Source organism: Cetorhinus maximus, chromosome 28 (genome assembly GCF_964194155.1).
Source record: "Cetorhinus maximus chromosome 28, sCetMax3.hap1.1, whole genome shotgun sequence".
NCBI lineage: Eukaryota > Metazoa > Chordata > Chondrichthyes > Lamniformes > Cetorhinidae > Cetorhinus > Cetorhinus maximus.
In genome coordinates, this window is record NC_135906.1 from 24,692,943 (window position 1) to 24,718,969 (window position 26,027).

General features: G+C 47.0%; 1 protein-coding gene across 6 annotated transcripts in view; it reads left to right on the forward strand.

Annotated features, from left to right (window-relative positions):
• nfixb (nuclear factor I/Xb) overlaps window positions 1-26,027 on the forward strand; it is a 388,901-nt gene that overhangs the window by 310,478 nt on the left and 52,396 nt on the right. For 4 of the 6 annotated variants that reach the window (XM_078531444.1, XM_078531449.1, XM_078531445.1 and 1 more), the window contains 3 exons: window positions 770-906; window positions 13,503-13,634; window positions 15,263-15,453. In XM_078531444.1, the coding sequence (XP_078387570.1) occupies window positions 770-906; window positions 13,503-13,634; window positions 15,263-15,453 (460 nt within the window). The remainder of the gene's footprint in view (window positions 1-769; window positions 907-13,502; window positions 13,635-15,262; window positions 15,454-26,027) is intronic. The other 2 variants (XM_078531446.1, XM_078531450.1) reach the window with 1 other exon arrangement.

Sequence of the window (26,027 nt, forward strand, 5' to 3'; positions counted from 1 at the left end):
ATATGGTTCCAAGCCAAGATGGTGTGTGACTTGGAGGGGAACTGGCAGGTACTGGTGTTCCCATCTATCTGCTGCCCTTGCCCTGCTAGGTGGTAGTGGTTGGGCGGCGCTGTCGAAGGAGCAGTGCTGAGTTGCTGCAGTGTATCTTGTAGATGGTACGCACACTGCTGCCATTGTGCGTCGGTAGCGGAGAGAGTGAATGTTGAAGGTGGTGGATGGGGTGCCAATCAAGCGGGTAGGGCCACAATCAGTTTTGGGCAATTCCCACTCCTGTATATTTAATATGGCGGTCATAAAACCTGTCCAATTTGTAATCGTGCCATTTTGGAAACTTAGCCCACCCATGTGTACAACTGTCTTCTTTTAGACCGGCTGTAATAGCACAACCTCATGACCACCTGAGTATTGATGTGTGTAGAGAAACCACATTGAATCAGTTCCCTTTTACCCAGCCTCCATGTTCTCTACACAAGTGATTGAGGCCTGTAAAGATATGATCTAACTCTTGAATTGATAGCGATTACCAGGGCTTGAATCCCAAACTTACCTGCAGAGGTGGTCACCATAGAAACCAGATGGCTTTCTTCAGATAGTGCCGCGTGGTCACCTCAGGGGCTGCGTGAGCCAGTGCCTTCAGCAGAGGCCTTTAGCAGCCTGATGGTTAGAAACCTGGGCTGGTCTTTCTCTGGACTGAGCTGCGCTGACTGCCTCACCTCACCTTTCCTTTTTTTGTGGCTGCCACATTTTCTGAGATTCTGCTTTCTTTCAGCTCCACCAAGCGACACAAATCCATCGAGGACAGTGAGATGGAAAGCCCGGTGGATGAAGTCTTCTACTCTAGCACAGGCCGATCACCAGCTGCAGGCAGCAGTCAGAGTGGCGGGTGGCCCAACGATGTAGACACAGGTATGGAGCTCTGCTGGGTAGAGCCTTGTGGCCTTTGATTTTTTCCCTGGCACTGCACGATATCCCAATTCAGAACAATTCTAATTTATGTTTTGGGATCTCCATGTACTGTCTGCAAAACAAGCTGCCTATTTGGTTCCAATAATGGGAGAATTTGGCATTTGGGTGCACTTCCTCTAACGCAGCAATGCCCCCAGGTTGTTGTCGTACTTCAGAGACTGGCACCTATATAGACTGACACACAACCACTGGTCCACAAGCACACTGACACACTGGGAATAATGGAGATCTGCTGCAGGTGGCCTCCTAACTCTTGCCGAGGTGACCATCAGCTTTAATTGTTCACGCAATGTGCTGGGGTGAAGCAGCAATCGCTTACATCAACACAAATCTCAGTGTTGCAATGGACCTAGTATTAATGGTGATCTACAAATTCGCACGAGGTGTCTGAATAGTACATCTTTGCACGGTTACGTTTTGCCTGCTGTTGAACCCAGATGTTTGTTGGACCCATTGCATTAGTAAGCTGATGCAATCCGCTAGACATTTCCTTTGGTGTAGAGGGGGGTGTGAGAAAACTTGGTCTCTCTTCTTGCTCATACACAGGCTCCCATGCATTATGGAACTGGCAAACACTTCCCTGGAAACTGCAGCCAGTAAGTTAATCAGTTAAAATGGCCATTGTAGCCATGGCCATTTGTACAAATTGCTTTTTGGTGATGTTATCACAAGAATACTTCACAGAATCATATGGAGTGCCTTCCTGTTGTTTGAACAGTGGTGAAACTTGTTCATTTTAATTCAACAACGCCTGCCTTAAAATAGCAGAGATTTATAATGGTTTTGTTATGTATTTTATACAATGATGTGCGGTTCCTACTTTTATGTCTTATGACTTTGGGTCTGAATACATTCTATTGATTCCATCATCCCAAGGCTCTTCTGGCTGGCCTCCTGCTTCAGTTCATCCAAACCTTTGCCGCGAACTCACCACCAAGTCCCGTTCATCCACCCCCCCTCGGGCTTGCTGGCCTAACACTGGCTCCTGGTCCAGCAAGGCCTTGATGTTCAAACTCCCATCCTTGTTTTCAGATCTTTTTAAGATCTCATTCCTCCCTGCCTCTGAAACTCCCCTTCTCCCCCTCCGAGACCTCTGCGCTCCTCTCACTCCGGCCTCTTGCACATCCCTGTTTTCACTGCTCCACCGTTACTGGCAACACCTTCAGCTGCTAGGCCCTAGGCTTCAGGATTCCCTCCCTGGACCCCTGCCTCTTGACTTCTCTCTCCTCCTTTAGGCTGCCCCGTAGAACTACCTGACCATGCTTTTGATCACCTGCTCCAGGATCTCCTTAAGCAGCTCGGAATCAAATCCGGTTTGGTAATGTCTCTGTGAAAAGGAGCTGAACAACTGAAAGTCACTCCAACTTCACTTCAGCGCAAAATTCCGAGCGTAATTAGGGTCATGTTTACATTGGCAGGAGGCTTAAGGCCTCCTACAGATGTTCATTGCCCCTGGGTAGAGGGGCATTCTGTTTGAGGCCTGCCACTCTATACAGATACCAGTATGCCACTTTTAGGGCCGGAGAAACAGACCCATACATATAGCCAATGTACACAATGTACTGTCTGTCAGTATTGTAAAGAGAGACAAGCTAAGGTGTTGGGTGAAGACATTACATCCTTCTACGTACACTCTACCTCCAATGTGTCCATCCAACCGTTTTATACAGTGCACTTTTGTTTCCAGGCATTTATTGATATTCATTCCTCTTTGCCCATGGTATAAATGGAAAGTACAATGTGTCCCTGTTGGGTGATGTATGCATCCTGTCAGTTTAGTTGGAACATTTTCAGATGTGGCGTGCCCTCAGCATCATGGGTTCAAGTCGCGTTGCAGAAAAATGAGTGCAAAGTCTAGCCTGAAGCTCCCAGTGCCGTCCTGCTGCACTGTCAGAGGCGCTGTCTTCTGGACGAGGCATTAAACCTGCCTTCTCGGGTGGACATAAAAGACCCAAAGGCACTATTTCAATGAAGAGCAGGGGAGCTCTCCCCGTGTGCTGGCCAATATTTGTCCCTCAACCATCGTCATTATCTGGCAATTATCACCTTAATGTTTATGGGATCTCGCTGTGTGCAAAATGGTTGTGATATTTCCCCTGTTACAACAGTGACTACACTTCAGAAAGTACTGTATTGGTTGTAAAGCTCTTGGAGACATCCTGAAATCGTGGAAGAGGCTATAGAAATGCAAATTCCTCCTTTATGTTCATCCTCTAATTAGCATTATGCTCTCGGTCCGTGCGTCTCTGCGAGTACGGCCAGTAACAGTGAAACACAGTAGCTGGATGGCAGCAGTATACTGGCACAGTGGCATGTCCTGCCCCACGTTTGTGGTGACCTGGCGTAGCACGTTCTCACTATTGTGCACACTGGGAGGGAGGGAGGGAGGGAGGGAGGGACTGCGGAGGTGTCGGGGAGGAGAAGAAAGGCAGGGCCCGTTGCCCCAGCGACAAGCTCTTAAACAATCGCCTCCCCTCGGCCAGTATGTGGGATGCGGGAGACCCAAAAAGGAAGCCGGGGGAGGTGGGGGATAACATTGCAAAAATAAAAACAAGCGGGGAAGGGGGACAATGGAAACCCATTTTTAAACTGTTGAACGACAACGCAAAGAGAAGGGGAGGGGTTGGGGGGGAAAAGTGAATAAAATCTGTTGCTAAATCCTGAAATGGAGCCCAGGACAACAAGCCCACATTGTTTCTTTAAGAGGATTGCTTACAATCCAATGCTTCACTCTTGCTATTCCTTTTTTAATTAAACGAGATGGAGGGAGAGAGAGAGAGAGAGAGAGGGAGAGAGAGCAAAGGCATTATCGCATTCTGGAGCGTTTTTCGAAACGTTCCTTGTGGCGAGGTAGAGAAAGAAAGCGAGAAAAAAAAAACAACAGCCACAAAAAGCAGCTTGTTAGTTCAAGAAATCTGAAAAAAAAAAGGTGGGGAGCTGCCAAAATGATCGGGAACAGCAGGAATACAGATGGATTCCTTCATTCATCACAAGGCATGGCTTGTTTTCCAAATCTCTTTGTGTCAAATGTCTTTTAAAGTTTTTTTTTATCCGACTAGGCTGTAGCATCGAAAGACGTTGTAAATCAGAGCTCTGTTAAAAATGTTCCTGGTGCCCAAGAAGGCAGAATCCCACCCTCGCATTCCTGCTCACGCCACCTCTTGCTCGGTCCCCTCCACCAAATAATTTGGTACTTCAGTAAATTAACACGATTGTTTGGAGAAGTGGAAGCAGCACAGACCTTTTTTCAAGGTTCGGCTGAGCTTTGTGTGCGGTGGCTCGGTGGGTAGCACACTTGTGTCCGAGATCAGAAGGTTGTGGGTTCAAGCCCCACCCCAGGTAGTTCAGTATTCCCGCGTAGTACTGAAGGAGTGCTGCTTTGTCTACAAAGGCTCCACCTCTCAGGTGGTGGCTGCAGTCGGGAAAGAATCAGGAACAGGAGTTAGGCCATTCAGCCCCTTGAGCCTGCTCTGCCATTTGGTAAAATCATGGCTGACCTGATTGTGGTCTCAACTCCACTTTCCTGTCTGCCCCCCATAACCCAGTTTTTCCAGGGAATTCTGTTTTTGTTTTGGATTTCCAGCATCCGCAGTAGTTTTTTGTAACAATCTATCTCACTCAGCTGAGAATAAAATCAATAAACCAGCTTCCACAGCTCTTTGGGAAGAGAATTCCACAGGCTAATGACCGTCTGAGGGAAAAAAAATTCTCCTCATCTCCATCTTACATGAGCGACCCCTAATTTTTAAACGGTGTCCCCTATCTCTGCTCTCCCCCACGAGGGGAAACATCTACCCTGTCAAGTCCCCTCAGAATCTTATATGTTTCAATAATTCTTCTAAATCATTCTTCTAAACCCCGATGGGTTTAGGCCCAATCCTTGCTCTTTCCGATATATATTAACAACCTAGACCTTGGTTACGGAGCACAATTTTAAAATTTGTGTATGATGCTAAACTTGGAAGTGAATGGTGAGGAGGGCAATGTAGAATTTCAAAGGGAGATAGACAAATTGGTGGAATGGGCAGACAAGTGGCAAATGAAGTTCAATATGGAGAAATGTGAAGTGAATCATTTTGGTCAGAAGAACATGGAGAGACAATAAAAAATAAAGGATACAACTCTAAAGAGGGTGCAGGAGCAGAGGGACCTGGGAGTATATGTACATAAACCACTGAAGGTAGCAGGACTGGTTAAAAGAGTGGTTAATAAAGCAAACAGTATCCAACAGGGGCACAGAGTACAAGAGCAAGGAGGTTATGTTGAATTTGTACAAGTCACTAGTTTGGCCTCAGCAGGAGTACTGCGTCCAGTTCTGGGTGCTGCACTTTAGGAAGGATGTGAAGCCATCGGAAAGATTCACGAGAACAGTTCCAAGGATGAGGAACTTCAATACAAAGATAAACTGGCGAAGTTGGGACTGTTCTTGTGAAGAGAGATTTGAGAGGAGGTTAGATGGAGGCATTCGAAATCATGAAGGACCTGGACAGGGTGGATAGGGAGAAACTGTTCCCACTTGTGAAAGGATCGAGAACGAGGGGGCACAGATTTAACTGGCAATAGAAGAAAGGGCAACATGAGGAAGAGCTTTATCACACAGCGAGTGGGTAAGGCCTGGAATGCACTGAATGAGAGTGTGGTGGAGGCAGGCTCATTTGAGGCATTCAAAAGGGAATTACACTGCTACCTGAAAAGGAAGAACGTGCAGGGTGACAGGGAGAAGGCGGGAGAGTGGCATTCGGTGAGTTGCTCATTCGGAGAGGACATGAAGGGCCGAATGGCTCAGTAACCATCCTGTGACTCTGTGAACCTGCTCAACTTTTTCTCGTAAGCCCTTCATCCCAGGAATCAGTTGAGTGAGCCATCTCTGAACCGCTTTTAATGCAGTTAGGCTCGGGGTGTGGCCACTACCCACCCCCACAGTAAAAATTACGCCCTCGCGGGCACTCTCTCCCCAGGTGGGTGGGCCGGGCCGAGAATTTTCCCAACTCCTGCTCCCCACCTCAAGGATGAAAATTCAGCCTGTTATGCCCCCTTGACAATTTACTTTCCTACCTTTCTTTGTGTCATCGGCAAATTTAGCTACCATACATTCAGTCCCTCTTTCTCTTCAAGAAGAGCTTCTAACGTGCGAGCTAGTATTTATCCCTCAGCTAATATCACTAAAAAACAGATGATCCATTCATTATTACATTGCTGCTTGTGGGGACTTGCAAATTGGCTACATTACAACAATGACTATGTCTCATTGGCTGTGAAGTACTTTGGGACACCCTGAGCTCATGCAGGCAGCTACGTAAATGCAAGCCTTTGTGTCTTTCAGATTAAGTCGCTCAATATCAGAATTACATGCTTAAAAAAAGAGTGGAGATAAGGAGTTTTTGCATCTGTGCAATCATGCTCTCCTGATCTCCCAAAACACCTGTATTACTTTGGACATGTGACCAATGTTGTCTGTAGGTGAGCAAAGCCGCCATTTTGCAGCACATCACAAAACCAACAATGAGTTAAATAACCAGTTAATCCATCCTCGATGGGGTTGGTTGAGAGAATTTTGGAGCAGAACACCACACAGGTTTTCACGCCCACGCCAGGACTGAGGGGACAGACACCCCAATTTAGTGTCTCATCTGAAAGACGCCAGCTCGGATTTAATCGCAAAATTTGTAGCATAAGGTCTGGCACGCGTAGGATTTATGTGGGTCTGAGCACAGTACCGCCCACAGGGTGATGTAAGAGAGCACATGACCCACATCCAAGGTCAATCGAGCGTTGGACAGAGCTGTGTGTAGCAGCAAGCATGGAGACAGCTCCTAGCTTGTATCCTTTACTGTATGTTTGTAAATGGTTCTAGGAGTCAATAGAGACTTGGGGAGGAATTTTATGGCCCCATTGCCATAATGCGGCGATCGATTCAAAAGTGCGTTGTAAAATTCCACCAGGGTAAAATTCCGCCCTTACATATGATTACGAAGACTTCTTCAGGCCTATCGAACTGTAACCGGCACCCCACAACAAAATTAGAGCAAGGAGTGATGTCGGGAAGCACTTCTTCACACAAAGCGCAGTGGAAATATGGAACACCTTCCCTCAAAAAGGCTATGGATGCTGGGTGTTGACTGAATTGTTCCAAACTTTGATCTGTTGGCTAAGGGTATTAAGTAATAGGGAGCAAAGTGGTGGGTAAATGGATTTGAGATGCAGATCCAATCAAATGGTAATACAGATTGGCTATCGCCAGCCTAAATTATGGCCCTCAACTTCTTCACAATATCTGCGTATCTGCCTCCCTAATTTCACCAGAAGTGTGGAGGAAACTCTTGCGTAAGGTAGCAAGGGGCACAGGATCAGGAAGGAAATTCAGAGGCTACGTGTTCACATCATAGGAAGAAATTTAAGCCAAACGCCATCTGATTCATCAGTGAGAGTGTTGCCTCACTAGCTAAACTGACACACAATTTCTGGAAATGCAGCCTTTATTTCAAAGTTAATTGTGGGGAAATGCTGAGAAATGGTGGTCTCCCTCCTGGATGGCTAAGATAAGTCCCATCCTGAAGTAATGCCAATCCTGCTCCTGATAATTATATCGTACATTGTCAGGAATTGCTGTTCGCTGAATCCGATAAGTGCAATGCACGGTGGATAGTGGGACATTTGCTTAACAGATCAGTAAATCAGCCCGTGTTCCTGCCCACATAGTTTTTTTCTCTGTGTTGTTCCCAGGTAATCCAATATGCCCAGGAGCAGGAAGATAGAAGTCAGCCAGGACATTATAAACATGTCTTTGAATAATTATTGATGTCGCTCCATGCAGCGATTTGAGTAGCCTAGACTGATGGTGGTTGGAGGTTTCCGAGATTGACTGGTGTCATTGCTCAAGCTAATGTTCCGCACGTACCTGATGAGCCGACCTGCTTCAGGGTTATTGCCCACTTTGATCCTTTGCTCAGGCCACTAGGTTTAAAGCCGCAGCGCATCGTAGAAATTATAGTAGAGAAAGACTTGTATTTATATAGCGCCTTTCACCACTGCACGTCAGGCAATGAATTACTTCTGAACGGCAGACTCTATTGTAATGTGCAGCAGCCAATTTGTGCACAGCAAGCTCTCTCGAGCAGCACTGAGATAGAAGTCAAGAAGGAGACCTTTTGGCCCATCATTCCCACGCCGCTGCGAGCTATTCAATTGGAGCTGACTACTCCAGTCCCATTTCCCTGCCCTTACCTTGTAACCTTCTATATTTTGCCTCCTGAGAACCTCCTTTGATTCCCTTTGAATGAGGTTTTGGTTTCTGGGTCGCCTCTGGCGAAACATTCGAACGACCCTATGTGTGAAAGCATTTACTTTATAACCTTCAGGGACAAGCCGATGAATTTGCGTTCGACACCTATCTTTTACTGACTCCGCCGGCAAGGGTTAAATAACTGTGGAGAAAGGTAGCATTTTTTTTAAAAAAAAAGTCTCCTTCCTTTTTTTTTGTTCTTTTGTGAGGCATGGAGATTTTCCTACCACAACAGGAAATGGATTTTAAGGTGCACTTGAGGCTGTGTCTGAATTTGGCTGTGGCCTGAGCCAAAAGAAAAACTCTTTGCCTTTTCAACTCGAATCACAGAATTGTTACAGTGCAGAATATATAACGTAGTCATGATATAACTAATACCATTCTCTTGTTACCTCCTAACGTATAAGTACATAAGAACAGTCAAGGGTGGAGCAGGGGGTGGTGCTGTTGAAGCCCATCTCTCTAGTTTCCTACCTCTCCCATCGATGATTACTTATTCCATTCTACAGCCATCACGGAATAGAACTCAACTCTGTCTTAGTTGCCCCTTCAAACCTGTGCCTCCAGCCCCCTCCGTTCGGCAAATGTTTCCCCCGTGAGGCATCTCCGCCTGGCGTCTGATTTAAATTCCCATCATTTCACAGGTGCTGTGATCCTTTCCTCTCCTTATAGAAGCCAGTGGCACAGAACGAGGCCATTCGGCCGCCCGCGCCAATGCTGACTCTTTGTACGGGCTATCTAATTAATCCCTCTCCTCCCGGCTCTTTCCCCATTAGCTCTGCGGGTCTACTCTCTGAGATCAGATCCAAGTCCCTTTCGAAAGTCACCATCAAATCTGCTTGCTTTCTGAATCAAGAGCACAGCTTTGCTACAGGAAAAAAAATTCTCCTTATCTCCTCTCCCAGGCAGCCTTTAAAATCACAAACTTGCCTGCGATGTTAATACTCTCTGTTCCACGTCAAGATCCGAGATTTTGCTGACTTTTCTCCAAGATGGATGGACCTTACCTGATGAGAGGCTGAGTTCTGTCGGCTGAGCGAGTGGGCACTAATTTATGGTTGAATCTCACACTGTGAGTCTCAGTAGCTGTGGCTTTAAAGTTGGCATCACTACCTAAGTGGTCAAAATGAGTGTCGTTGCGTGTTCTGGCTCAGTGAGTGGCGTGCTTATTTCTCAGTTTGAAGACTGTGGGTTCAAGTCCCACTTAAGGCCTCAGTGTAAAAAAAAATCAAAGGTGACACTCCAGTGCAGTACTGAGGGAGTGCTGCACTGTTGGAGGTGCTGCCTCTTGGATGAGATGTTAGACTTGAGGCCCTGCCTACCCAATCAGTCACATACAAAATGTCCACGGTAGGCATTATTGCAAAGAAGAGCAGCAGAGTTACCCCAGATGTCAATGCTGATGTTTATCCCTCAACTGATATCACAAAAACGAATTAACTGGCCATGATTAATTTGTTTTTTTTCTCTGGGAGCTTGCTGTGCACAAATTGGCTGCTGCATCCTATGTTATAGCAGTGACCACACTTCACAAGGTACCTCACGGGATGGAAATTAGATTGTGGTTGTGAAATGCAAGTCTTTTGTTTTCTTTTGGAAATAAGGGAGCTGTCGTTTGTGGAGCGCCTCCTGTTCACCGATTTGGCGGAATTTGAGGGTCCGGCCCTCTGACTCACAATGCCGGCATTGTTCTGGGCTGCTCTCTCCCCGAAACCCACTCTCCAGCAGACGCTGGCTATTCAGAGGCAGCATTATCCTGCTTCTGTGCAACCCGAGAAGGTGGCCCCCCCCCTCCTGAACTTGGTACCATTGGTCCTGTGGTTAGTCAATTAGTTAATTACCACCATCATCCCTCTTCCTGTGGGGAAGTACATGGCCTCTAATTGGTAACTGCCCAGAGCGGGGTGACTGAAAACCAATAGCTCGCTGTGTGGGAAACTTGTGTTGGAGTGTGGTGGAATATCCTTAACAATGACGGTTTGGCGCCTTATGGGCTGAAATTGAGCGCCTGATGGAAATTTTGAGGAGCCGAGAGAGTTGAAAATAATATCCACCATAAACGCAGTTGGAACGCTAGTTGCAGAGCAACTGAATTCAAACTGGTTGTTCTGACTGTCTGGCCAGAGAATATTCATTCCTCAGAGGACAGAGAGAAAAACAATAAAAAGATAAATTCCAAATTCCTTACCGCCAACACAGACTTATATTGTAATAAACTCAGAGACCATGAAATTCTGTTCGGCATAATTCCTCATCGCTGAAGAATTCCAGCCTTAAAATTTTGCCGACCGATATGCGAACATCTGATAATCTTGAAATTCCTCTCTGCAGGAATCGTGATCCATTGACAAGAAGTGAAGGGAGGAAGATCGTAGGAGTGTGTTTAGTTCTGTTATCCCACAGCTAGCTGTGGGTCTTAAGTGTCAGACATGGCTCAGTGGTAAGCACTCGTGCCTCAGAATCAGAGGCTGGAGGCTCAAGTCCTACTCCAGTGGCTTAAGCACGAATGCTGGGCTCACAGTCCCAGTGTCGTACCGCGGGAGTGCAGCCCTGCTGGAGGTGTCATCTTTCGGATGAGACACTCAACCTTTGCCACTTCCGTTTAGTCAGCTGGACGTCAAAGACCCCCTGGCATTATTTTGAAGAAGAGCAGAGAGTTATTCCCAGGGTTTAAGGCTTTATTTATCCCTCAACCACCATCGTTATCACTGCTGTTTGTGGGAGCTTGCTGTGTGCAAATTGGCTGTCATGCTCCTGACTTTGCAACAGTGACTACGCTTCAGAAGGACTTTATTATCTGTCAGGAGCTTTGTGGTGGTCTGAGGCTGTAATAGCAGACAAAAGTCCCCTACTTTTCTTTAGATAGCGGGATCCTTCAGATGCACCTGAGAGGACAGGACAGGGGTCTTGGTTTAAAGCCTCATTGAGTGGCAGCACCTTCCTCAGCACCGCGCGGAAGTTACCGTCTGGATTAGGCACGCCAGTCTCCAGAGTGGGCCTCAAACCTGTGACCTCCCTGACTTTAGGCCAGAGAGCTACAGCAGAGCCAAAGGTTAACACTTGTAGGTTCGTCATTTCCACAGATTGGACAAGCTACCCACCTGGTTCACTAATGTCCTTTAGGGAAGGAAATCTGCCGTCCTTACCTGGTCTGGCCTACACTACATGTGACTCCAGACCCACAGCAGTGTGGCTGACTCTTAAATGCCCTCCGAACAAGGGCAGTTAGGGATGGGCAATAAATGCTGGCCTAGCCCAGCGATGCCCACATCCCAGGAGTGAATTTTAAGAAATCTACCGACAGGGCTGCTGCAGCAGGCTTGTTAAGCTGCCTACTCCCAATAACTGTACTCATTCGTGTTAACAGTGACGATGTTTGAGGGTTTTGATGTACAGATTAGTGATTTGTTTTTCCATAAAAGGGGGATTGCTGGGTGTGTGCCAGGAGGTGAATTCCAATGGCATGTTATTTCCACTGCTCCATAAACCACAGAGGGATCAAATGTCACTTTTTCCAGAAGTACCATGTTTTTGGAGCTTCTAGCAATCACTGACAGATTCTTACTGACGATCCGGTTTCCAGCACAGGTTATTTTTACATTATTTTCCCCGTGTGGCACTGTTACTTTGCTCTCGCTGTAGCCAGGAGGAAAAGAGAGTGAGCAGGAAACAGGAAAGAAAGAACGAGAGGTGGAAAGGGAAAGACGAAGGTGGCGAGAGAAAGAGAGAGAGAGAGAGAGAGAGAGATGGGGAACAGAAGAGGGCAGAGCCGGAGAATGGACAAAGAGTACAGGAGTGAAAAAAGATGAGAAAAATAGGGCACAGTCTGTTTGGCCTATAAGCCCATTCTTTCCTGAGACAGCGTGCAATCTGTTTTAGCATGGAGTCTACACAGTCCATCTGATCACCAAAGAAATGGTTTTGCGACCATCGTATCTGCTCCATCGTCAGGGTCCCCTCCTTGCATGTCTGTGACATTGCCCGTCTCTGTCCATGCCCCCGCTCAAACCCAACTGAGACCCTCATGCCTTTTCTCCTCTAGAAAAGTTTACCACTCCAATGCTGAGTCAGCTCCCCATCTTCCAGCCTCCATAAACTTGAGGTCATCTGCCCCCTGTATCTGAAATTGCACCGAATTCCATTCAGCCAGAGATGGTGGCATTGTGGTAATGTCGCTGGACTAGTAATCTAGAGGGCCATGGCAGTCGGTGGAATTTAAATTCAATTAATTAATAAAATCTGGAACTGAAAGCCAGTCTAGTTCCAGCCGTGAAACTATCATTGATTGATGTGAAAACCCATCTGGTTCACTAATGTCCCTTTAAGGAAGGAAATCTGCTGTCCTTACCCGGTCTGGCCTACATGTGATTCCGAACCCATAGCAATGCGGTTGGCTCTTAACTGCCCTCAGAAACAGCCAAGCAAGTCACACAATTCAAGGGCAATTAGGGATGGGCAATAAATGCTGGCCTGGCCAGTGACGCTCACATCCTATTACAGAATAAAGGAAAAACAAGAAGGACTGGAAGATAGGAAAATGAAAACAGAGTGAACAAGATAAGAAAGAGACGAAGATTGGGGGAATGAGTTGGGGTTGGCTACACAAACCTTCATTCTGGTGCTGGGGTGTTGTAACTGAGATGTTTAAGGTGATTGAAAGACTTGATGGGATAGATAGAGCAAGGCCATTTCCTCTGGGTGGTGGGGTTTAGGGGGACTCCAGAAGAAGGGGGGAAGAACCTTAAAATTAGAATTAGGCCATTCAGGGTGATGACAGGATGCACTGCTTCACAAAAAGCGAAACCTGGGACTCTCCAAAACAGCTGTTGATGCTGGGATGTCAATCGAAAATTTCAAAACTGAGACTGATAGGCAAGAGTATTAAGGGTTATGAAGCCAAGGCTGGCTAGAGAAAAGTTCAGATGCAGATCAGCCATGAGCTAATTGAATGGGGAAACAGGCTCGAGGGGCTGAATGGCCTCCTACTGTTTCTATCTTCCTAGTTTAAGTTGCTGCAAGGTGGGTTTTCTGTCTAAAACTTTGTTCAGGATATAGATTGTTGCGTAGAGCAAGCAAAGCCCGTTAGTATCAAGCAGGAGGTGGTGAGTTCCAACCCCTGGTGTCCATGTTCAGCTTGCCTGTCTGACCTCCAAGAAGGCTGGGCCTAAGTGTTGTGAATGGGTGAGTTAGTGATGGGGGGGTGGCGTGAATCTGAAGTGGCTTCAAATCTAACGTGTCAGTCATCTGTTCCCAGGAATGACATCGCCCACTTCCTTAAAGAAGTCAACAAAACACGAGTTTGGCAGTGGAACGCCTTCACAAACCGTCTCCTCGCGAATGGCGTTCACACATCACCCATTGCCCGTGATAGCAGGAACCAGACCAGGTGAGAAAAGCCCTTGCTAGATGCGTTGGTATCACCATTATCCCCAGCAGGCACAACGAGACACCTTTCCTTATAGACTGTTTGCCATGGATTGTGGCTGTGGTTTCCCCACACCCCATGATCTTGATCCAGATCTTGTACTGGGAGTGAGAAAGGAAAAGGTGCCTGGCAGGGTGACTTCACTTTACCCACAAGAAGGGCAAACCAGACCTTGGAGATAGCTTGGATGCTCTGGGGCATTACCTGGCACCCAATGACTGAAGGATGGTAGGATAAGGAACAGGGTGGCACACTACTTCAGGACTCAGGGTGGTGTATTAGTCCGGGAAGCCCAAAGTGACGGAAACATAGTTTAAATGTGGAAAGGACTTTAGAAACGCTTACATTTACATAGTGCAGTGCGGCCTTGGGGAACAATAATATGCGGGTTTGCTCTGATCTCACTTGAAATGCTGTGGCAAGGTATTGATGCAGATCATGTGAGTGAGAAAGGAAACAGGAGGGAGCTTTGTTAAGTGCCTCCTGGAGCCTGGCTCCCAGTGCCAACCATGGAGGCCTGGAAAAATGGCATCAATCCACCTCTCCTCTCGGTTGCCTTGGAGACACCACAGAGAGGGAAAAAAAAAAGATTTTAACCCATTGCAAAAGTTCCAAAGGAGGAGGAAGGGAGGGAGGGGGGGGGGAGGAGAGGAGGGGAGGAAAGAGGGAGAAGAGGGGGCGGAGGAGGGGGGAGGGGTGAGGATGAGGGGGGAGAGGGAGGGGGAGGAGGAGGGGGAGGAGGAAGAGAAGGGGAGGGGGAAGAGGAGTGGGAGGGGAGGAGGAGGAGGAGGAAGATGAGGAGACGGAAGAGGAGGAGGGAGGAGAAGGAGGGAGAGGAGGAGGATGGGAGGGGAGGAGGAGGAGGGGTGACAGGGAAGAAGGAGAGGGGGAGGAGGGGAGGAGGAGGAGAGGATGAGAGGGAGGATGAGGGGGAGAAGGAGGGGGAGGAGGAGGAAGGGAGGGAAGGGGAGGAGGAGGGAGGGAGGGGGTGAGAAGGAGGAGGAAGGGGAGGAGGAGGAGGGGAGGAGGAGGTAGGTGGGGAGGAGGATGAGGAGGGAAGAGGGAGGGGAGGAGGAGGAAGGAGGGGGAAGAGGGAGGGGGAGGAGGAGGAGGGAGGAGGAGGAGGGAGGGGGAGGAGGAGGAGGGAGAGGGGAGGAGGGAGGGAGGAGGGAAGAGAGGAGGAGGTAGGGGTGGGGGGGCGGAGGGGGAGGGAGGGGAGGAGGGAGGGAGGGGAGGAGGGTGAGGGGTGAAGGAGGAGGGGGAGGGAGGGAGGAGGAGGAGGGTGGAGGGTGGAGGAGGAGGGGGCAGGAGGTGGAGGGAGGGAGGAAGGGGAGGAGGAGGGAGGGAGGAAGGGGAGGAGGAGGAGGGAGGGAGGAGGAGGAGGAGGGCGGAGGAAAAAGGACAAGACTTCCCAGCAGCCTTTGCTGAGGTCAAACCCAGAGGTGAAAGGGCAGAGTTGCAAACGGTTTTTGTTTTCATTTCATTATCTATATGTGCCTGTGTATTTGTCGCAGATAAATAATCCCCGGAATGCTCACTGCCTTTGCATCTGTTTTTTTTTGTGTGTATTTCTTTTTGAAAACACACAGGAAGCCCTCGAGCTCCAGCCTCCGCTATCCATTTTCCATCATCCTCCATCATCCAGCAGCCAAGCCCCTACTTCACCCACCCAACCATCCGTTACCACCATCACGCCAGCCAAGACCCGCTGAAGGAGTTCGTCCAGCTGATCTGCTCTGACAGTTCCAGCCAGGCCACAGGACAGGTGGGGTACCTAAACGTAAGGCTCCAGCTTTTACTCTGCTGCTTTCTGTGTCTTGTTTCTGATTTGAGAGATGCCTCTGGGAGTTAGCCGATCACTGTGAACACTCGTTTCCTCATTCAACAATTAAAAGAGTGAGTTTCCCTCAGACCTCCACTCAGATTATTATTATTTTTTTGACTTATAGTTTGACAGTTGGCGCATTTTCTGTCAGTAACTCCAGTGGCTTTTAGTGGCCTACATGTGACTCCAGACCCACAGCAATGTGGTTGACTCTCAAAGGCCCCTCTGGGTAATAAATGCTGGCCTAGCCAGTGACGCCCACATCCCGTGAACGAATAAATAAAAGGGAAACACAGCATCCGGTGTGGTAGTGGTGAGCTGTGTGGACCAGGGAAGCCCCCATGTTCGATACCTGGTTTGGGTTGGGCTGCATGATCTAGCTACTACTCCAGTTGACCACCAGCATCTCAGGATGGCATGCCACACACTTGCCACCCTTCCAATGGGGTTGCCAGCCCCTGACCCCAGCGGGAAGGTCATTGTAGACATCAGGTGAGAGTAGAGTTGGGTTCTAACACCACACCACCCCCTGCAACCCCCCTGGCCCATTCCCTTTGCCACACAATAGAACAGACTGCCACGACTCACTCACTGTACAGGTCCACATCCGGTGAGCGGGCATTTGGGCGAGGGGAAAGAGGGTGCCAAGGCGGGTCAGCATCTTCAGGACAACAGCACAATTGCGTCTCCTTTGTTGGGTTGTCCTGCTCCATCACGTGCGCTCTCTCCTGCACGGTCATCAAAAAGTTCCAGCCACCAGATGTCAAGACGCAGCCCGAGTGGTTCGACAAGTGGCTACAGGCGAGAGGGGTCCAGCGATGAAGACCCATCTGCCCTCCCTCATGGGGAAATGCCTGAATTTCATTCTCAATGGAACAATCGACCTCAAAGCCACATCATAAAGGAAACATTCTGCCTGTGCTCAATGGGTGGATGAATCAGGAGGGACTTCCGGCTCTGTGGCACATAACAACACAGAGGAAATCTTCCCCAGGAGGTGTAGAACTTCAGACTCTGAATATGGGGTGGGTACTTAGATGATCGGCTGGGGTTAAAACAACAGCAAGCAGAAAACCCAGGTTCAAGAAACAAGATTTGCCCCTTTGTTTATTTCTGTCAATTATTTAAACTATTTTTGTTTGAATTGTGAACTTTGGCTGACATGCTCAGGCCTTGGTTAGGGAGAAGCTACTGACCTTGACCCTGTAGATGAGATCATTGCAAGTGAAAGTCACCTGGCCAACCTGAGCATCAGGCAGAACGTGATGCCATACTCAATTGGTCAGGTCACTCCTGCGCTTGCTTCATTACGCTGATTCATTAATTCAGCATTCGCCATCAGTTTGGCCTGAGAAACCCATCCCGGCCACTTGATGAATTGAAAAGTGAGCTCCCTCTGTCTTTACCCCTGTTCACGAGCATGTTCTGAACATAATCTACTGCAGGTGAGTTAGTGAATTTACTTAGCTATACGCTCCCTCCCATACACTTGCTGTCTGCACATCATCAGCCTAGGATTGATTCTCTGGGCACATTAATGACAAACTGTCTCATGCCCACCTGAGAGTTACCCGACACCCCGACCAAGATGTGAAACCCCGGGAGGTGGTGGTTGATGCTGGTGGAGGTGGGTTGCGGGGAGTGGGGGGGGGGGGTGGGGAGCTGGGTTATAGACTTCCTCAGGGCCACCACGTTGGTGCTACTACACACTGGGCTTCCCTGATCAGTCACCACTAGACGAAACTCTACCCTCTGCAGCAATGTAGAAGGTGATCTTAAAGTCCCGGCAGGTATTTTGTACTGAATTAAAAAGGTCCCGAAGGGGAGGCTCACTCTTTCAAGCAGTTTTATTCGCTTAAGTGCTTTATGGAAAGATCAGTGCGCATTGCCCTTTTAAGACACCTCTGTTGCGTTGCTGTTACTGTCGTTTTGCGAGTGATACTACTAATTTCTTTACTTCCTGTTTGCAAGAAGCGAATGTGTTAGTGATGTTTTGTATGAATTCTCTGCTGCAACAATATTGTGATATTCTCATCATCCCCACCAATTTTCTATCCTCTTCTCTGGAAGCCATTGACCTCTTGCTAGGAATTAGTTTCCCTTCTTTGGCCAGTATTTAAGCCTAGAGATTTCCCGCAGGTGAATTGACTGGGAGGTGGGCATCTCCCGCCCCCAGTGTCCCTGCGGAATTCCAGCCGGGATTACTAATCAGCAGTGGGAGCCTGGATGGTGTTCCCCGCCATGTGTCTGACTGACTCAGCACGGACTGGGGATCGGACCTGAGCCCTTCCTGTTCTGGGGTGGGTCATTAACACACCTAAGTAACATGAGTTCACATCCCATCAGTGAGGTCTTGTGGCTCAGTGAGTAGTGCCCCTGTCTCTCTACATCAGAAGCTCCAAGTTCAAGTCTCACTCCAATTGTTGACAATGGAAGAAGGGTTCATGACTTGGTTCAACAGGCCCATTAATACTTCCCCAAGGAGGAAAAATAATGTGTGTGAAGATACAAAATAAATACCACCCATTTCTATTTTCATTTTTAATTTACTCCTTTACAGGATGCGGGTGTCGCTGGCTAGGCCAGCTTTTATTGCCCATCCCTAATTGCCCTTGAGAAGGTGGTGTTGAGCTGCCTTCTTGAACTGCTGCAGTCCATGTGGTGCAGGTACACCCACAGTGCTGTTAGGGAGGGAGTTCCAGGGTTTTGACCCAGTGACAGTGACGGAACGGTGATATATTTCCAAGTCAGGATGGTGTGTGGCTTGGAGGGGAACTTCCAGGTGCTGGTGTTCCCATGTATCTGCTGCCCTTGTCCTTCTCGGTGGTTGAGGTCACAGGCTTGGAAGGTGCTGTGGGAGGAGCCTTGGTGAGTCGCTGCAGTGCATCTTGTAGATGGTACACACTGCTGCCACTGTGCGTCGATGGTAGAGGGAATGAATGTTTTAGATGGTGGATGGGGTGCCAATCAAGCGGGGCTGCTTTGTCCTGGACAGTGTCAAGCTTCTTGAGTGTTGTGGGAGCTGCACTCATCCAGGCAAGTGGAGAGTATTTCATCACACTCCTGACCTGCCCCTTGTAGATGGTGGATAGGCTTTGGGGAGTCAGGAGGTGAATTATTCGCCACAGAATTCCCAGGCTCCGACCTATTCTTGCAGCTACAGTATTTTCACTTTTTGAGAAATTAAATTCGGCTTAACAAGTTCTGGCATCAGTTTCGAAACAAAAATGATCACGCGCTATTTAATTGTTGTTAAAAATCCTAAAGGCTCATTCATGTCCTTTAACTTGCATCCTTACTTGGTCTGGCCCACATGTGACTCCAGTCCCACATCAACATGGTTGATTGTTAACTCTCCTCTGAAGTGGCCCAGCAACACATTCAGTTAGATATAGATGCCAACCATGCCAGTGGCACCCATGGATAAAAGAAAGTTAGATTGGTTGTCAGGAACCTTTCTAAAGTGCTGCCCAGATGCAGAAAAGAAGTCACGGGGACACGTCACCCGGTGGGGAACAGGGGAGATGTTGAGGAGGGAGAGAGGGAAACTGTGAGGAGGAGTTGTGGCATGAGTTTTTGAGGGCAGGGAGAGAGGAGGATGGAGTCAGCGTCAAGATTCCAGAGGACGGGAGGAATATGGTTGCTGAGGGATGGAGAAGAGGGGATCGGGAGGCAAAGAGAGGATTGGTGTCAGAGGAACAGAAGGCTACGTGAGAAGTTTGTTGAAGTTGGAAGGGTAAGGCCATGAAAAGCCAATGGGGCTTCCCAATAATGGAGGTTATGGGGAGGAAAAAGGCAAGAAATTTGTGTAGGTGGAGGCACTTGCTGTGACATTGTGGATAAGTTTTCATCTCTTGTTAATGGAGGTGGCGGACTCAAAGCCTTGAGTTAATAACGATTTGCATTAGTAAATTAACCAGAAATATTTCAACAAACTTCAAAATAATTAGTTTAGAATAATCACAATGAGACTAGACCCAATATTAATGTCTACTAAGTGTGACAGCTAATGCAGAGGAAATGCAGCTCCTGCTAAACGTGTAGCTATTTTTCCCAAGACGCTACACTTTGGCGAGAAATTTCTATAAACTTCAGATTAAAATAGTTAATTATTGTTCTGCGTGCCCTGTAATTATCCATTCAACAATTCAACGTAACCAAGAATTAGCAGTCTAAAGAAAAATAAGTAATAGCAAACACATGCATTTAGGAGATCCAGTTAGGAGGTGTCAGGTATTTTAACTGGTGATGCTTGGGTTCCCCTTGCCTGACTACAGGGGTCTCACTCATCCGACTGTAGTGGCGTCTTGACTTGGTTAACTCAGTCCAAGCTATGTCAGTGAGTTCCTGCTGCTGTCTCAGATAATATTGGCAATGGCCCACTATGACACTCAGCTTCACCAGCCGAGCAGGTCTCAGGTTGGGTTGTGTCGGGTTAGCTCATCTTACACCGAGGAACAATTGGAGATTTAGAAAAGGCCAAGGTTTGGGTTGTGGTGGGGGGTTCCAGCCAGACTCTCCACCCCCAATTGCTTCCTGGCAATTCCCAACAGGGACGCGTGCCAAATCAAGCACGGCCCTCATGCTCCTCAGGGAATGAGTCCAGCACAGAAGTGGGCCACTGTGCCAGTGTTTGTCTCCACATTAGTTGCATGGTCTAACCCCCATCTCCTGCTTGCTGCAGTCAACACCCTTGGTTGCGTAACTTGATGCAGGCTCAGAATTGGCAATGGCACCTCAAGGCAAGGCACAGATGGGCTTGGGGGACCCCCTCCATCCCTCCGCCACCAACCTCCACCCTCCCTGTGCGACAGTTGACAGCTGACACGAGTCAGCACCTTCTGGAGGTCAGACAAAGCAAATCAGACAAATCAAAGAACCCAGGGATCTTGCTTTCCTTCAACTCGATGGTCTGCTCGTCACTGTTGAGCAGTAAAAGAGCTCATCGCTGACACATTCAGAATTCTAGCTTTGTGACCAATGTGCCTATCAAGTCTGGGAAAAGTGACGATGACTTGCCCCAAGGAACCTAAGTCAACAGGGTGTACAGACATTACTAGTTATTCAATATAATGTAGAAAGTGTCTCAGTAAACCTTCAGGAGCTATTGATCCTGTCGACACACATTCAAATATTCCGACACCCACAAGCACTAAAATTAACTTGGCACCTTCTCGAATCAGGAAATCCTTCAAACACATGACTCTTGTAAGTAGCGTTGGGGTGGTTATGCAAAGGGACAGAAAATTGAGGTTTTAATTCTTTGAGATTCTTTGCAATTGGGAATACATGGGAAAAGGTTTGATTCTTTGGGTGTCCATGCAACAGAATTGAGTAGGAAGTGGTTTGGTCTATCAGAATTCCATATATTGGGAGTGATTGGGAATGAATTTGGTCCATTAGGATTCCATATATTGGGAGTGATTAGGAATGAATTTGGTCCATTAGAGTTCCATATATTGGGAGTGTTTGGGAATGAGTTTGGTCCATTAGAATTCCATATATTGGGAGTGATCAGGAATGAGTTTGGAATATTAGAATTCCATATATGGGAGTGATTGGGAATGAGTTTGGTCCATTAGAATTCCATATATTGGGAGTGATTGGGAATGAGTTTTGAACATTAGAATTCCATATATTGGGAGTGATTGGGGATGAACTTGGCCCATTGGAACCCATGTACTTGGACTGGATGGAAAGACACTTGGTTTATTGACGTGTATGAGGTGAAAATAAATGGAGGTTCCATGGGTTCATTTCAATTCCATTCTACAGAATGAAGGTGATAGGAGATCCTGGTCAATGGGGATTTTCTACAATGGATAGAAAAAGTGGTTTAGCACATTGGAATTTGTAACTTGGGTCAGGGTTGCATTTAAATGGGATTAAATGTATTATCGATCTGGCCATAAGGAACCCTCAGGATCCAAATAGTAACTTAGGGCCTAGAACATATCACTAACAGGTCACAACTGCTGGTGCCTGTACATCTGGTACAATCCTGCCTCAAAGTGATGGAAAAATTACATTATTTACATTATAAAAGATCATGAAGGAGTCCATTCCACCCATCATGTCTGTGCCGGCCCTTTGAAAGAACTATTCGATTGATCCCAATCCCCCAGCTCTTCTTAGCCCTGCATTTCTATTCATTTACAAGTATTTATCCAATGCCCTTTCGAACATTACAATGGAATCTGCTTCCACTGCCCTTTCAGGCAGCACATTCCAGATCACAACAAATTCTCCTCATCTTCGCCTCTAGTCTTTTGTCAAGTATCTTAACTCTGGGTCCTCTGGTTACTGACCCTCCTGCCAGTGAAAACAGTTTCTCCACTTTTATTCACACAGTAGAGAAAAAAAATGATATTCTGCATTAATTCAGAGGGCAAATGGTAATCACAGCCTTCCTTTGCTCTTCTCCCTTGGTTAAAGATGTTATTTGATCATTTTAGTCATCGTTTCGGATATATTATCTGTATGGATTAAAGTCCACTTGGGACACGCTTAAACAGGGAGTATTGCTGAAGCCTTGTGCTTATCAGGACAAATGCGAGAAAGCCTATAGTTCCCATTGCTTTGGCCATGGCGACACCTTGGCCAATCAGAGTTGACTTTCCAACCAATCAGCACCCTTTCCTCCTGTAGTATAAATTGTTGTGATCCTTTGAAATTTGGCATTCTTGTGTTTGTCCGGATGAGTGCATGACAAGAAGCTTCGGCAACATGCCTCTCTTTTCAGCGTTATTCAAGTTCTGTACTTCCGAACGACTCTTTAAGCAGGGAGTATAACACTCAGCACTGCCCTGAAAACAATGAAGGACGTGACTTCTTACCTTTTTACATGAATACCAAAAAGTGGCAGCTCATGGGTTAACAGCGCTGCGTGAAATTCCCTTGAGCAATATTTTAATGGACTTATTAACCTGTCTTTAATAAATGAGTGAACATCTGTAATAAATAAAACACCCAAAGGAATTCAATGCAAATATCAGGCAACCCAGAGAACTTAAACCTCAAAGCCACTATTCCCATTTTTCACTCTCACTGAATTTTCCAGCAAACGTATTGATGGGGGGATTTGAAACCTTGCTCCCCAAAGAATTGCAAAATTTGTTTTAATTTAATTCTGTGCGTCATTAAAACTCTTACATCGACCTTTGCCCTTTTCTATTACAATTTTCTATGTCCACATTTACAATTATGCTCCCCATCACCCCACCCATACACTGATGTTGCAGCAGTGCCACCACTGACAGGACAGTACAATTACAGTGTGACAGGTTTACATAGGAAGTTTCCATTGTCAAGGTGGATATAGGAATTTACAATGCAAAAGTAAAAATAATACCGTAATGTTTGGTTTGAAAATGGAAACCAAGTTAAGCCCACATGAGACAGTCAAGTTATCCCCTGACCTTTAACCCTGGCTCACCAGAAGGCTACATTTCACCTTGGACTTCCTCTGTGCACCTTGTGAGGTCAACCAGCATGCATATCTCATCAGTGAGCACTGTTGAAATGATTAGAGCAGTTTTTTCTTTTATTTATTCATTCGCAGAATATGGGTGTTGCTGGCTAGGCCACCATTTGTTGTCCATCCTTAGTTGCCCTTGAGAAGGTGATGGGTGATCTGCCTTCTTGAACCGCTGCAGTCCATGTGGTGTAGGTACACCCACAGTGCTGTTAGGGAGGGAGTTCCAGGATTTTGACCCAGCGACAGTGAAGGAACGGCCGATATATTTCCAAGTCAGGATAGTGTGCGACATGGTGCTGATCCCATGCACTTGTCCTGCTAGGTGACAGTGCTTTGGAACAACAACAACTTATACTTATATGGTACCTTTAACACAATGAAAGGTTCCAAGGTGCTTCACAGGAGCATATAGGACAACGTATAACATAAGGAGACATTAGGACAGATGGCCAAAAGCTTGGTCAAAGGGGCGCTTTAAGGAGTGTTTGAAAAGGAGGAAAGTGAGGTAGAGAGACGAAGATGAATAGGGAGCTTGGAGCCCAGGCAGCGGAAGGCACGACCACCAATGGTGGAAGAATTACAGTTGGGGATGCCCAAGAGGCTAGAATTGGAGGAGTGCAGATATCTCAGAGGATTGTGGGGCTGGAGGAGAGTACAGAGATAGGGAGGGGTGAGGCCATGGAGAGAATTAGAAAACAAAGGAAGGTGCTCTTGAAGATATAATGCATTTTTGTATGGTATATACTGCAGCCACAGGGCACCAGGGTAGTGGAGGGAATGAGTGGACTGATTTACTGAAATGCATTGCGCGAGGGGATTGAATTAACGCACGGCTGCCGCACTAGCCTGAGCAATGCTCACGCTGACTCGAATCTCGCTTAACTTGTCACGTCATTGGAGTCGGATCAGATGCCTGAGTGCGTCACCAGGGATCACCATTTCAAGCACCTACCCTGTCATAATACGCTGCCTGCTTTATAAATAGCCAAGCCATATTCCAATTTCCATTCTTATGATTAATATTTCACATCGCACCAGAGAGCTCTCTAATCCAAAACACATCTAACTTTGTCATGTTGTATGAGTGGATGTCTTCGTTCTGCTCCACTGGCTAGCAAGGGACAATTTTATCTTCATGACAGTCGAAACAACCTCGTAAAAACTCTGTAGGTGGCTTATTGAAAGGGCTGTAAACGTAATTAAAATTCCACTCTAAACACAGGAATCAGACCATCAGTTCTCGAGAGGTTTTTATATTAAACTAAATGAAACATTTTATTAAGTTACAACACATTAAACACAAAAACATGGCTACAAATTACCACTATCATAACTTTTAACAAATTCCCAAACTAATCTCCATTAAGGCAACAGCGCTCATAAACTTAACCAGACACCAGGCAAAGCATTTTCACCTCACAAATTCAAAATGAGATTCCTTTCACTTTGGTTCCTGTGGAGTCAGTTGGAGGCTTACAGCTGCTTTGATCTTACATTGCCCCTGCTCTGCACACATGAAAACTGCTGAAGTTATACCTAGCACAGCTCATTGAATATAAATTCTCATTGTATCACCCGCCTCTTCTAACAATAAAACCCCTTTCATAGTTCCGATTTTATTAGTAATATAAACATATTGCTTGGTCTCTGCTACCTAGGTGCCAGATTTCACTCACCTTCTTGAATGCTCTATTCAAAAAAATGCAAATGCACTTTACCTCTCTTACATCTCAAAACTGGTACACAACAAAGCACCCAGACTAGCTGGCTTTAATCAAATTAAGACTCATCTACAGACTAAACTTTTATTTTTAAAAGATAAATATTTTCCAATGATATTATATACATTAATAGCTTTGTGACATACACCAGACCCTTATACTACAATATTGCCGTTACTTCACTGTCGCTGGGTCAAAGTCCTGGAACTCTCTCCTTAACAACGCCGTGGGTGTACGTACACCACATGGACTGCAGCCGTTCAAGAAGACAGCTCACCACCACCTTCTCAAGGGCAACTAGGGATGGGCAATAAATGCTGGCCCAGCTGGCATCACCCATGGCATGGCCAATGAATGCTGACTCAGCCAGCAATGCCCGCGCCCATGAAAAAAATAAAAAAAAGTTCAGATTTGGCGTATTACTAACTTGCTGCTGGCTTGCAACAGGTTCAAACAATACTTGAGGGTGCGAGAACTCCAAAACTCTTGTTAGCCCAAGAAATGACACCATTATGATCACACCTTTGCAGTCCACATCGGCTAAACTAGCATGCTCCTGACACCAATTGACTGCCTCTCGCTTTACCACTGTGACGCCCAGTTTTGGAAATCTTGCAGAGTGATACCCATGGGAAGAATTATTTGTTTACCAATCATCATTCAGTGATCAGCTCCTTCATTCACGTTTGCAGGTTATAATTATTCAAGGAAACAACAGGCGTTAGTTGGGAAACCTCACATGCTGGTAACATGTTGTTCCCCTCAGCTTGACCCCATGGTAACCCCAAGCTTTCACCTTGATTCCTGCCTATCTGAGCATGTCTAACTGAAGCGCTGACTCGAGATTCAGCGAATGTTGATTGATGCATTATGGGTCAAATTTTAGCCAACAGTCAATGGGCACAAGTGCAACCTCTCTGAAAACGTACTGCGTGGGGCCTCACCATGATTGAGGAGTTGCCTGAGTCTTTGCCTGATAGACAGGGTGGATTAATTGTGGAAACTACGCATTCCTGGCTGGTCTGTCACATTCTACCCTCTCTATAAGCTTGAGGTCACCCAACAGCTACCCATGTCTTAACCCCCCACCAAGTCCCAATCCCCTATCGCCCCCTGTGCTGGCTGACCTACATGGTCAAGCAACGTCTTGATTTTAAAATTCTCATCTTTGAATCAGTCCCTCCATGGCCTCTCCCCTCCCGATCTCCGTAATCACCCCCAACCCCCACAATCCTCCTAGATAACTGCACCCCTCTAATTCCAACCTCTGGCGCATTCCCAATTATAAATCGTTCCACCGCTGGTGGCTGTGCTTTCAGCTGCTTGGGCCC